Raw genomic sequence first — 14,462 nt, forward strand, 5'->3', positions numbered from 1 at the left:
TGAACTGAAACCATATCAAACCCAAAAAACGAGTAAAATTTTTATGTTCCATACATTATTGAAATATAAAACCAAACCAGTAGAACCATAACCGGATTGGCTGAAAAGAGGTACCACCAATTGCTAACTTTGACTGAAAAAGTACCACACGAATTCAACAGAAGAAATGAGAACAATAGATCTTAAAATGAGTAAAACGGTTTACAATGGTATCAAATGAGTAGAGGTTGTTGTTCAGACCACAGATTCTGTAATCACCTCCATATCAATCAGTTGAGTTTCAGTGATGCAAATGATGCAGCCAGATCCAAAGCTGCGTTCACTTGAGAGGCATCCGTTCCCTGAGAGACCACAACAACATATGCTCAAGAGTCAATCTATGTCCATATACTTTACCGACGGAACTTAGATTGAGATCCATTAGCACATGATCCCTAAAACCCAGACACATACCTGTCCAGATGCAAGACCACTTTTCCCTTTCCCGCATCTCCCTTTCAGAGGACCCAGTGCAGTAGTAAGCCACTCAGTAACGTCTAATTGCTTGAATTTATCAGATTTGGCTGGAACTCCTGCACACACAACCGCCTTGTTGGTCGTTTCATCTGTGCTGAACACCATTATCGACATTCCCTACAAGATTCACCAACACTTTTATTTAACTTTCTTTACCTTTTCTAAGAGTAGTTAGTAGAAGTAAATGGAGATTTACCTTCTTTTCCATAACTTTCGATACAGCTTCTCGCACGGCAGCTGCATCAAGACCTACATCAAGCTGGATGATGCAGAATGTCTTCCCATCTGATGCTGCAGACTCTGCCGCCTCTGTTGCTACTTTCACTGATATCTTCAGGTTCTGCTCTGCTATTTTCTTTTGAGCTTTCCTCACTTCATTCTGCAATGTAAAAAAAAAAATCCGCTTCAATACTCTTCTTTTACCGGACACTAGGCGCAGAATCTAACCAAACTATTTGTCAGAACAAAGCCTCTCAGTGTAGAGGTGAAAGAGCTTTACCTGAAGCAGAGCAATCTTGGCCCTTATATCTGCCTTTTTGGCCGCTGGCATAATTGCTGAGTCTACCCGGCTTTTCAGAGCAGCAACTTTCTGTCAACATTCAAAAAGGAACACGTTAGGTTTGACATGAAGAAGAGGTAATATAATTTTAAGATTGTGAAGGGATAAGAGAGAAGAGAGGTAACCTTTTCCAATGCACTCCCCTCCGCTTTGGATGCATCCTCAACTTCTTTTTCAAGTGAGGACGCCACGTTCAATGCATCAAAAGCACATTCGGTAGTCACAGCAGTTACCCTACGAATACCTTTCGCAATTCCCTCCTCGGATAGAAGAGCAAACGCTTTGGCTTCACGGGTGTTTGTTATGTGTGTTCCTGCAATTTCCAAAATAATACAACACTCAATACTCTGTTCAGAAAAGAAAAAACCTCTAGGTCCAACTAGCCATCCCCCACCAACCTCCACAAAACTCAGAAGAAAATGATGACCACTCATCGTTTTCAGGATCAGCCAAGAGGTCCTCGACCCGTCTCCCAATGGACACTACTCTGACAGGATCAGGATAGACCTAAAAACAGAAGAAGGAAAAATCCTTTAGCAGTTCTCAGAAACCCAATTAAAAACGCATTGCAAGAGAATTAATGGACCGCTTACTTCACCAAACACTGCTCTTAGACCTTTGATTCGCTTGGCTTCAGAAAGTACTGATTCCTTAGAAAATACTTCCAATTCATCTTTGATCTGTTTATTAACTATGGCTTCGATCTTTCTCAAATCTTCAGGATCAACCGGCTTGCCTACTCGAAATTATGTAAACCGTTAGACAATCATAAGAGACTATCCATATCAAAGTTGAAAATGACTTATTGAAGAATATACCGTGGGAAAAATCAAAACGCAGTTTTTCAGGAAGAACTATTGATCCCTTCTGATCTATATGATCCCCGAGCACTTCCTTAAATCATGCCAAATAAAATGCTTTGAGATACAAATAAAATAGAAGTAAATTACCGTTTAGGTAACTTAAGCTGTAGAAAAACTATACCTTCAGGGCGAAATTTAACATATGCGTACAAGTATGATTAGGAGCGATGAGTTTACGTCTCTCATAATCAACCTACACACATAGAAAACGATATGAATTCAGGTAACACAAAATACGCTGCTGAATGAGTCAAACACTATATGCTGTAGAGCGATACCTTGCAAGTCACTGTATCCCCCACAGATACCACTCCAGTTTTTTTAGAGAGATAACCAATATGAAGAACAAAGCCTCCAAATATTTGGACATTACATACGTTGAATGTACCAAACGAGCCTTCAATAAGTCCCGTGTCGAAAATCTATTACCAGAGCAAAATGTTTGTGACACAACTTTTACATACATATAGGGAATTGTATCACCAGCTAGACCTAATGCCTAAATATGAAATCTAAAATACATGCAGCTGTTAACATTCTATAGAAATTCGTTTGCAAAATTGTGCCAATCGATACGTAAGTTCAAACAATGCAGTTCTACTATGATAGTGTTCATGGGGTTCCTGCCAGGTATATATATATATCCAAAATGAAAATACTGAATACTGCAGTCTCATGCCATAACTCATATGATCAGAAATTAAAATTAGTCAAAAAACTAAATTACATATCAAATAAAATGTATCACCTGACCACCCTGCTCAGCATAGAAACTAGAAGACGTCAATACCAGTCCCACATTATCGCCAGCAGTTGAACTTTCCAGAAAAGCAGAGCCAGTGTAGATAGCTTTTACTTCACTCTCGTGATCCTGTTGCAAAAATTCGTGGGACATTTGCTCAGTATAGGCTTATTTGAAGGCAAATCTATTTGCTACTCTTTCTTTCTACCCAACATAAAAGCGCAACACTCCAATTTTCTGGAATAAATAGGACAAACCTTGAACCAAATGTATTTGAAAGAATCATCTGTTGCTAACACACCAGCCTTGTGCAATTTCGATGTAGCATCAGCATCCATAACAATGGAGCCACCAGCTTGCTACCAAAAATTGACATCAGAAGATCAGTCAATGGACAATTGACATAAAATTCAAACTTTGACCATAGTCCCACGCAATTTTAACATCAAAAAGAACAAGAAAAGAAAAGTTGAAACACCTTATTCTGGGCACTTCTAGATCTTTCCCTCGCCTCTTCCATGGCTTTGTTGAAACCATCAACATCAACCAGCAACCCTCTTTCTTCAGCCATCAACTGAAACCCGAGAATGAAAATTACAAAGAAACATATACACTTTCAGATATAAGTATGAATGACCTAAGTACCTGAGTAAGGTCTAATGGGAACCCAAAAGTATCCCATAAGACAAAAGCATCCTGCAAAGAGAAGACGGTATGTTCAGATGGAAATTCAAACTTAACAGTGGAAGTACTGCAACATCTAAAATACAACACAAATATAGTTAGATATGTACCTCTCCACTCAGTGTATTCCCCTGAACTGCCTGTCCAGCTTTCTGAAATTTCTCAATTCCCTACGACGAAAATTTATATAATCAATCTAAATGTTTTGTCTACCCACCAATATGTGACAATATAAGGTTCCACATGGCAAACCAATTCATCATTCAGAAAATTACTCCTTTAGATAATGGTATGATGAATGATGGTGAAATTGGAAACAATATATACAAAAAGGTGTCACTGATATTGAGCTGCGAATTGGTGAGCCAGTCCTCACCTTCGCCAAGGTCTTGCAAAAGCTTGCTTCCTCTTCTTTTATTATCTCTGTGATCTTTTTTTCATGTTCTTTCAATTCTGTAAAGGTATCACCCATAACTCGAATAACAGAACTGACTAATCTGCAGGTTCAAGCGCAAACTGATTAGTGTCAAACACCGACGAATCTAAGATGCGTATGGAAACATATGCTGCATTTACAAAGGTGTAACATAAAATTAAACCCATGCACCAAAGAAATAATATTGAGACAACCCATGCAACGACAATAAAGTGTAATTTCCTACCCGTTGAAAAACCCTTCTTCAGCTTTAAGGATTTCCTTTCCATAGCGAACTGCTCTGCGAAGAATACGCCTCAGAACATACTCACGGCCCTCATTACCTGCAAGAGAGTGTACATCAGATGGTATTTGTTAACAATCAAGAAAGAATAGACTACCACAATAGGTGACTGAGGAAGAAAAATCACAAACCCATCATATTCAACTTAGAATAAATGGACCAAAAACTATTTTTGTTGAACAGTAAGACATATCAACTCAAACAAATGATCGAATAATAAGATGTTTGCACAAAATGAAACAAGAACTCATGGACGTACCAGGACGAGATCCATCAGCGATAGCAAATGACAGCGTCCTAATATGATCCGCAACCACTCTATAAGCCATGTCAACTCTGTCGACATCTTCCGCACCAACTTTGCCAGAATATGGCCTAGCTCCTGTGGCCTAATGAAAGAATAAACACCTCAAGTTAATATTCACTGCAACTAGAGTAAAAGGACTAATCAGAACTATGTTTGGCTTCTCTTAGTGAGAAAAATAAATGAAAAAAAAACACAGCTAAACAAGGAAATAATTTGTCGTTTTAACCTCCCATAAATCAAATAGGCTAAGAGTAGAATTCATAGAATTACTAAGACCCATAATCCATTTGACAAATAAACAATTATGATGATAGTAAAAGATAAGTCGACAAAAGCATCCTAAGAAGAGCCACGGAACAGTAACTCGATATGTTAACACAATGTCACAAAACCTTAAGGTTATACAAATTACCTTCTGGATGTCATGAAAGATAGGCATGAACACATCTGTATCGTAGTTGCTCATTTTGTTCTGAAGAACAGAAGTTAATCTCTCAAAACCCATTCCTGTATCGACATGCTTAGCAGGGAGAGGTTTTAGTGAGCCATCACTCTCTCTGTTGAACTGTTTTGAAAATATACGTAATAGGCTGTGTTAGAGAAACAAATGAGGATATAATAGCAAAGCTAGAGAAGTAAGAACAATGCACATAGATGCATAATGTAGAGTTTCAGTACACAACCGCGATACCTAGATGAACAGTACTAAAATGGAACTAATACAAATCTGGAAAGAGAGGGCTCACCTGAATAAACACAAGATTCCAAATTTCCAAACATGTTGGATCGTCATTATTAACTAATGATGCAGCATCACGGTTGCCAACACGATCATAGTGTATCTCAGTACAGGGTCCACACGGACCGGTGTCTCCCATTTCCCAGAAGTTGTCCTGCAAGTGTCACCAAAAATTAAATGTAAAAGGAAATTCTTAATTTACATTTGGTATAAAGTTTTTCACTGGAAATCACCAATGCGTATTCAACTACAAAATGCACTCAAGCTTAAACTTGAAAGTAGTTATCATTGACAAAGCAATGAGTCGATATATACAGAAAAACGCTCACACTTCTGAAGAAACCTATGGAATGAGAGACTCAAGAAGTAGCAGATTTCATTTAAAACGATTTGTCTTAAACAGGAGTAGTAAAGCAAACATACTTTGCAACCAAAAGGCAGCACACGTCCAGGTGGAAGAAACTGCAGCCATATATCTCGAGCCTCATTATCAGGTTGAAGGCCAGCTTTCTCATCCCCGCCAAAATAGGTAGCATAAATTCGATCAGTTGGTAGTCCATAAACCTGAGGCATAAACAATAGAAGGAATCACTTAACACAACATGTAGACATACTGTTGCAAGGGAACTCAATCTAAATATACAACCCAATCAAAAGAAAAGAAACACTTGACCAGACTGTGACATACTGTCGCATGAGAGAGAGAGAGACAATACTTCACTGGAACCCATAAGACGTAAACAAATATAACTCCCATTTTCTACATGTGCTGGACGAAAAGACCTACTTTTTGAACCATAGCGCAATTCAAAACAAGACCCCGGTTGTTAAAATTACCTTAGTCAAGAGCTCCCATCCCCACTCAATAGCTTCTTTCTTGAAATAATCACCAAATGACCAGTTACCGAGCATCTCAAAGAAGGTGTGATGGTAAGTATCTTTCCCCACATCGTCAAGATCATTATGCTTCCCACCAGCACGAATACACTTCTGTGTGTTACACGCCCGAGTTAACTTGCTAAGCTCCGTATTCGGATCAGCCGTTCCCAGAAATATAGGCTTGTACTGGTTCATCCCTTTTGCAAAAAAAAAAACAGAGAAATGAAATTAACATACACAAGAGTTACGAATCAATAACAGCACATCTGAGAGATAGTATATAACTCTTCCACACTACAAACTCTTAATCAATTGAGAGTGAATAGATCCAAAAGCTTCGATAACAGTGAATAAACATACACAGAGCTAAGAATCAAGAACATGATGAATCTTCTAATCTACAAACTCTTAAATCAATTAGATCACAAAGCTTCGAAAACAATGAATCAAGCAATCTAGTCAACTCCACAGTTTTAGAATACGAGATTAATCTGATTCGATAAAACCTGGCGATTGGAAGTTTAGTTACGTACCTGCGTTAGCGAAGAGGAGAGTGGGATCGTTGTGGGGAACAACGGGGCTTGACGGCCAGAACTTGTGACCTTTCCCTTTGAAGAAATCGAGATACGTATCCCTGACGGTCTTGGCAGGCCATTGAATAACCTCCGACGATGGTTCGGAACCAGGCATGACTGCGGCGGAGGAAGAGAAGCGGAGGTGAGAGAGAAAAGGGCGGCGGAGAGTGGAAGAGAAAACCCTAGGAGGAGAGGAGGATTTGAGAAGAAGATGAAGAGCGGCGCTGTTTAATCTCATTCAAACACCTATTTCTCTCTCCTACTCTCTGCCGTTAGATTTGTTATATTATCCGATTCCTTTTCCTTCACATATTATTAAATTAAACACTAAAATCTATCTTATTAAAACAGAAACATTCTGTTGGACCTAACATTTATTTTGTAAGTTTTTAAATTAAATACACTTTTATACTTTATAGTTAAACATACATTTAATCACTAATGTTCTTTTCTTTATACTACTATCCATGTTTCCAAACAATATACTTATTTCTTTATACTATTATCAGTGTTTCCAAACAATATACTTATTTCTATATACTACTATCAATGTTTTCAAACAATATATTTTTATACTACCATCAATGTTTCCAAATAATACAATAATTAATCTTAATTATTTTATATCTATCATTTTCTCTGTAAAATTTTGTAGAAACGTCATAATTTCATAAATTGCAAAATAGTGAACTTTAAAATTTCGATTATAAGATTACAAATTATGAAACTATTACAATTTAAATCCAATTAGATTACATATCGGTCATCCATCAGTTCAATCGGTTAGTCTCGGGTTTTAGTGATTTTTTAATATGAATATTTTAAAAACATAAATTGAATTGTCAGATCTCCGTATTAACCGGTATAATCATAATCGGGTTGAATTTAAAAATACTGATTTAAATGAAAAAATATTTTAAATACACACTCTTTAAAAATTACCAAAATATTTGTTAAATTATTAGTGAGATTTTTCGTCGTAAAATATCCCGCGCTTCAAAAGCGCGGATCAAAATCTAGTGTACTGTTACAAAAAAAACACTAAAATGTACTGTATTTGTTTACAAGAAATGTTTGTATTTTTGATCCAAAAAAAAAAAGAAATGTTTGTAAAAACATGGTTTTTCATTATTTTAAAATTGAAACTAGGTTTCGACCCGCACAACCGTGCGGTTGTTTGTCTTCATCTAAATGTATATCAAAATTTTATTTTTACAATAATAATCTTAACATTAACCACATTTTCAATAAATATATATTTTTTTCATTTTAATATTTTATAGTTTACATGTTTATCATCCTAAAATCAATTTCACGCCATCATTCGTATTTATAATGTCTTAATATATTTTTTTAGTTTTGAGTATAAATATAAGACGATTTAAAACATATCTATTTCAACAAATATGTAAATTACTTTGTATTTAATTAATATATTATTAAAATAAATTATGTATATGCAGATAAACTATTTAAAATTATAAGTGATAAGAATAAATAATTTTAAATTTTACCAATATATACAAATTTTAATGCAATTTAACATTACTAATATACATTAAATACAAACATTTTGTATTAGTTATTCATAAATATGAGAACAGACTATTCAATATCAAATAAATAACATTGATATTTTTAATATGTTGTACTTGAATGTATATATTTGAAACCTGATTTTATGTCATTTAATTTAAACCTTACAAACTAAAAATGGGTTTGACTTAAATTAAAATGGGCTGGGTTATTTATAGATGAAACGGTTCCTAGATTTAGAATATCGTTGATTTGAATGTAAATAGAAAATCAGGAAATAATATATTTTAAACTGATTTTTTGAACCATAGTTTTAGTTTAAATTGGCATGAAACATGTGATATTTATCACAATAACATTTAAACCAAGAAAAATGACATATTTTCTCTGAGAAATTTTTTATTTTATTGATTTATTATTTTGTTAATAATTTGTATGTTTTAACTATTAATTTACATTTAAGCTTATTCTTTTTTGACCTTTGCTTTAAAAATGAATAATTACTTTTGAAATTGTATTAAGTTTGGTTCTATTTAATATGTTTTGTTTATAGATATAAAATCTTGTTTATTGAAATGTGTTATCATTTTTATTTTTGGTATAAATGCATTATATAGTTTATTAACGTTTTATTGATACATGATATTTTCAATTATTTGTTTGTTTTCTTTTTTTTTTACTTTGTATCGAAATATATTTTCCGAAATTAGAATTTGAGAGGAGTTAATAGTTTTCTTTTGGTGTAGAAGATAAAATTAAGGGAAAATTTGGAAAAATACATCCATGTGAGATTCCAATTTGAAAACTATACCATTATTTAACTTTTTTGAAAACTACACTTTCCATATGTTAATTTACTAAACTATCCAATATTAACAATTTAAAATTATTGTATATTTTCGTTTCTAATATCACCGACATCGTCTCTTTCAATGGCAAACATCAACTACGTCCAGTTACAAAAAAAAAACATCAACTACATGCTTAGAAATTTAGAGAAACTGACTTTGTATGCTGGATCTGTTGAAAATGATAATGTATCTTAATTTTGTTAATTTATTGTAGGATACTATGTTTTTGATCAAAACTATACATAGAACTAAAAACGGACGGGTTTTGGTTATACATAAATGATCTTCTTGACTTTTTCAATAATCAACATGCAGTAATACACTAGGAAAATAAATGACAATGAACAATTAGTATTGTCTAAACTGCACATCTAATGAAACAAGAAAGATCTTTGTTTTATTCACGAAAAACAGAAGATATGTGTTTATACACGGAAACAGGACTCCGAAATATAAGTATACAAGCAAACCAACACAAACATGAACCAAAATAACCACAACGTATTAATGAGATAAACAATTGAACATATATTATGTAGTATTAATGAGATAAATAATTGAACATATATTATGTACTAAAATGCTTGCACATGAACACCGAACAGTAACAACGTTTGTTTTCACCATTTTTAGAATTATAAAATATTAACATTTTCAAACTATAAGAATGAACAATAGGCATTTGTGCAAATTCTGGTTTATAAGGTTTATGATCCAAAGGATTTGTGATTCAACTAAGTTGTCGATTATATTATTTTTTGGTCATCATTCTCGATCATACTTAGTTTTGAAAAAACTCCAATACACGAACAACCAAATATACATTCATCCAAAAAGCATATAGTGATTAGTATCATAATCATGTTTATCTCAAAACATAAATAACTTATTGTTTCAATTCTGTTTTTAATTCTTAATATAAAAGAAAATCTGGATATAAATGACTTTTCACATATAAAAAAGTGTAGTTTACAAAAAGATAAAAGCAAAGTGTATTCTTCAAATTTAAAATCATAAATAGGATATTTTTCAAATTATCCCTAAAATTAAACTAATTTCTATTATGTTTGTATGTATATTATGATTATATATATGATTACCAATTTTAATATACATATATATATAATTTTAAATATATTATATATTGTACTATTTTGTTTTATATAATATTTTTATACCAAATTAATATTAGTTAAAATGAATATTATTTAATATTTATGAAAATAATGCAGGGTTACCCAGTAATTTAATAAATTTGATAGAACAACCCGATTAATCCTATTATAGTTATATATGGTTTTTATAAAATTATTCTATTTTTAGTTATTTATCTGTATTTATAAATAAAGAAATTAACTTAAAATTTATTAAAAAGTGAGACACACCATTAATCCTAATTAATTTAGTTATTTCAAAAAAGTAATTATGTAATATTTGTAAGAGGTATATCTTAAAATATAAAGATACAAGAATTAGGATTTATTAAAGTTGCTAGAGTGACCAAGATAAAAAAAATTACAGATATTTTAAATGAAGAGTGGTTAGTAAAATGAATTATAGGGTTTCAGTTAAATAGTTGTTAGAATCATCAAGATTTTTATGCAGAATGCAATTTTAGAACATCTTAATAAACAATGCAGTTGTGATAATGGTCTATTTCAAAATTCTCGTATAAACTACAGAAATATAGTTTGGTAAAATAAGGGCTTAATCCATACTTAAAAATGAATAAAACTATGATAATATAATTTAGTTTTGGTGGTTAGCATAGGTTTGGTTTAAGCTAAGTAAACTTATTTATCTACATATGAATCTAGCTATATATGTTAAATTTTAACAATATCGTTATGATACTTTAGCAAAAAAAACAATATCGTTATGATAATGCAATCATAATCTTGTGTTTCTTAAGTACTATAGAACTGTTCTCATATGAAGCATCGGTAGGAAATCAATTATTCAGTGTAGTTAAAGTAGGATATTATTAGGATAACAAAAATATATATTTAACAAACTTTCTAGAGATGGTCCAACATAAAAAATTACACATAAAAAAGTAATGACTTCTGTTTTAATATAATAGACTAGTAAAAATCTGTAACATTATAAGTTGATGTGTGTACATGTCGTGACTTCGTCGCCGCTGGTATAATTATACAGAATCATTCAACTAGTAACTTATTCTGTCTAAACTTTTTTTTAAACATTTCTAGAAAATTTCAAAGAAAAAACTACTTGTGTGAGTGTGTCCGTTGAAGTTAGTTGGGGTTAGTTTACTATATTTAACAGGAAGTTCATGAACCACTATTAGTCAAGAGAATAAGGTACTATATTCATATTGTCCAATAATATGTGAATGCTTGTGAAGTCATTGGTTTCATGTTAACCACTCCTTAAAAATAATAAAAAAAAAAAACAAAAAAATGTTCATGACTTTAGAAGCAAATTTTAATTTACAACTTGTTTGAGGATAAAGATTAACCAAAAAAAGGGTTGCATGCCTAAAACCCCCTAGAGATACATAGACCCTACTTATTCCCCCCTAAACTACGAAGCTCTTTACTAACCCACCCAAACATATACTTTTTCTTTGTATATCCCCCTAATCTTTGTAAACCCCCCTCTCTAATTGAATTCCTAAATCGTGATTGATGAAACAAAACAGCGTTTAAGAAATAGTGATTGCCCAATCGATATTAACCCGACCCAATATTAAAAAAAAAATTCGACCCAAATTTTATAAAATTATCGATCCCTGTTGGACTTAGGATTTAGGGTTTATTCTATTTTCTTCACGTCAAAGAAACAACCAGAAAGAGAGAGTCACGTGAACAGAAACGAAGAGAGAGAGAGAGAGTCACGGGAACAGAAACGAAGAGAAAGAGAGAGAGAGACGAAGAAGATGACAAAGAGAGAGAGACATAATTTTTTTTTGCTTACAACAGAGAGACAGAATTGAGAGAAGAGAATGCAGAGGAGAGAGAGACAGTGAGGAATGAAGATGCAGAGGAGAGAGAGACATTAAAAAACGATGAAGCGGCTATATTTCTCCATCTTGAACGGTTTTGTAACATCTGTCTCTATGTTCCTCCTCGTCTCTCTCTCTCTGTTCCTCCTTGTCTCTCTCTCTGTGCCTCGTTGTCTCTCTCTCTCTCTCTGTACCTCGTCGTCTCTCTCTCACTCTGTTCCTCGTCGTCTCTCTCTCTCTCTGTTCCTCGTTGTTGACGTTTTGTTTGGCCTCTCCACACTTCTCTTACGGCCAGCCTCACTTCCTCTCTCTGTTTTTGTACTCTCACTCTCTCTGTTTCTACTAGGGGTGGGCAAAAAAACCGAACCGAACCGACCGAACCAAACCAACCGAACCGAAATCTATTTGAACCGAACCAAAGTCTATTATCAAATAGTTAGGTTTAAGATTTTCCTAACCCGAATCAACCGAACCGAATCCGATCCGAACCGAACCACGTTGAACCGAACCAAACTAAACCGAACCCATAACCAATGTGCATATTAGCAATATACAATATACTAAAATGCTAAGACTAAAGTTATTGTTAATTTTATTAAGGATTTTTTTTTAGTTTTCTATTTACTTTAGTTAATTTTTGTTTGATGTTTATAATTTGTTAAAGTTTTTGTTTCAGTTTTACATTATATTTAGTTTACATAGTTTATTTTGTAGAGGTATTATTAACGATGTTTTTTTTAATTTTCTATTTATTATAGTTAACTTTGATTTGATTGTGCTCTTATAAATGTTTTGTGTTTCTAAAAGTTTTTTTCGGTTTTATATTGAATTTAGTCAACATAATTTAGTTTTTTATAATCGTCAACACGATGATTTTATAACCATGCGTTTGTGTTTTAAAACCGAACCGAATTCAAACAGAACTGAGTTCAAACCGAACCGAAACCGATCCAAACCGAACTAACTATGGTTTACTTTGGTTGGATAAATCATTGAACCGAATTAACCAAACCGAACCGAACCCGAACCGAACCGATAAAATAACCGAAGTGCCCACCCCTAGTTTCTACTTCTGTATCATCACACAAGCACAGACACTCAACTCTCTTTACTCAACTCTCTTCTAGAATATTCTTACAAGCAATGCTTATCCTAGACATCAACAACTCTAACAACTCTTAACATCTATTTCCCAACAACTTGACTTGGTTAGCTTTTAACCAAACTAACACCAATTCTTGTTCTTCTTCTTATTATGCAACTTGTGGTTACACAAACAATCTTTGTCGTTGACTTCTTGTTGTCCATGTTGCACATGTTGGTTGCCTTCTTCTTCTTCCTCTGTTGCTTCCGCTCCAAGCTTCTTCTTATTCTTCATTCTTCTTTAGCTTCTTCTAAGCTATCCTTCTTTATTCTTCTCCTCTTGGAGTATTTAATCAAGGTTCTCTCTCTGTGACTCCTCTCTCTCGTCGTTCCTAGTGGTCTCTCTCTGAGTGTGTCGTCGTCTGTTATTCTGGTTCAGAACAACAGAGATTTTTTGATCAAAAAAAACAGAGCTTTTAATTTAGCCCAATTCGATTTCATTTTTTTTTATTAATTCAGGTCGGGTTTTCTATTCCGGTTCGGGTTCTTTTTAATGGGCAATTGCAGTCTACAAAACACAATTAATTTATTTCTGATTTTGATTTTGAAATTGATTAGAGAGGGGGATTAAAAAAGATTAGGGAGATATATGAAGAGAAAGTATATGTTTAGGTGGGTTAGTAAAGAGCTTCGTAGTTTAGGGGGGAATAAGTAGGGTCTATGTATCTATAGGGGGTTTTAGGCAGGCAACCCCCAAAAAAGACTTCTGAAAAATGATAAAATCAGCAATAGAGACGTGTCACTTGAAACTAAAAAATGGTTGAGGACCATAGGTGTTGGATATGATTGGTCCAAAATTAAAAGACATTAGGAATAGGAAACATTCCTATTGGATAAAATGAAAGAGATATATTATGTTAGGGTTAGGAATTACCCTAGGAACATCTATATTATTAAAGTTGAAGTACATTTTAGAGATGTTTGAAAACAAGTATAATATTCTAAATGAAAGTTGTTTGGAAACATGAATAGTACTACTACATTAATTGTATTTCCATATTTCAGTTAGCTTAATAATTTTATTAATTATATTACCTTAACGATAATACACATCATTAAATATATTACCATAATAATAGTGCAAATTTTATTTATTAGTTAATCAATATAGATTTTGTGCGAATTATAAAATCAAAAATGTAAATAACTAAGTTTTATATATGGTTAAATGTTCGATTTAGTAAAAAAAATATTTTAGTTTCAACCGGTGGAAAATAATGTAACCAAAAACATTATTTAAAGCCATACTTTTATAAATAAAATAATTATATTAAATGAAAAATTAAGTGACAATAAATGTAACACATTTTTATTTTTTATTTAAATTATTATTTTATTAAATAAACAGTATTTCTATCAATTTATAAAATTAGTTAGACAT

General features: G+C 32.8%; 1 protein-coding gene across 1 annotated transcript; it reads right to left on the bottom strand.

Annotated features, from left to right (window-relative positions):
• On the bottom strand, positions 1 to 6,840 carry LOC108805422 (alanine--tRNA ligase). Its single transcript, XM_018577471.2, has 23 exons — positions 6,542 to 6,840; positions 5,967 to 6,205; positions 5,553 to 5,693; positions 5,137 to 5,283; positions 4,803 to 4,955; positions 4,343 to 4,472; positions 4,027 to 4,123; positions 3,741 to 3,861; positions 3,475 to 3,534; positions 3,326 to 3,376; positions 3,159 to 3,254; positions 2,938 to 3,039; positions 2,687 to 2,809; positions 2,217 to 2,360; positions 2,060 to 2,131; positions 1,894 to 1,969; positions 1,669 to 1,811; positions 1,474 to 1,582; positions 1,201 to 1,388; positions 1,016 to 1,105; positions 713 to 895; positions 454 to 633; positions 1 to 341 (listed from the first exon to the last, which is right to left on the bottom strand). Exons 1-23 carry the CDS (start codon positions 6,819 to 6,821, stop codon positions 270 to 272), a joined length of 2,997 nt encoding a protein of 998 aa, XP_018432973.2. The 5' UTR covers positions 6,822 to 6,840; the 3' UTR covers positions 1 to 269.
• Positions 6,841 to 14,462: the final 7,622 nt, after the last annotated feature.

This window comes from Raphanus sativus, chromosome 1 (genome assembly GCF_000801105.2).
Source record: "Raphanus sativus cultivar WK10039 chromosome 1, ASM80110v3, whole genome shotgun sequence".
Lineage (NCBI taxonomy): Eukaryota > Viridiplantae > Streptophyta > Magnoliopsida > Brassicales > Brassicaceae > Raphanus > Raphanus sativus.

Bases quoted from the DNA above. Each gene is read 5' to 3' on its own strand.
- LOC108805422 (XM_018577471.2), bottom strand. From the start codon at position 6,821: ATGAGATTAAACAGCGCCGCTCTTCATCTTCTTCTCAAATCCTCCTCT. The intron at 4,473-4,802 runs GTAATTTGTATA...TTCTTTCATTAG, and splicing joins TCTTTCATGACATCCAGAAG to GCCACAGGAGCTAGGCCATA. The intron at 2,132-2,216 runs GTATCGCTCTAC...CTATGTGTGTAG, and splicing joins GGGATACAGTGACTTGCAAG to GTTGATTATGAGAGACGTAA.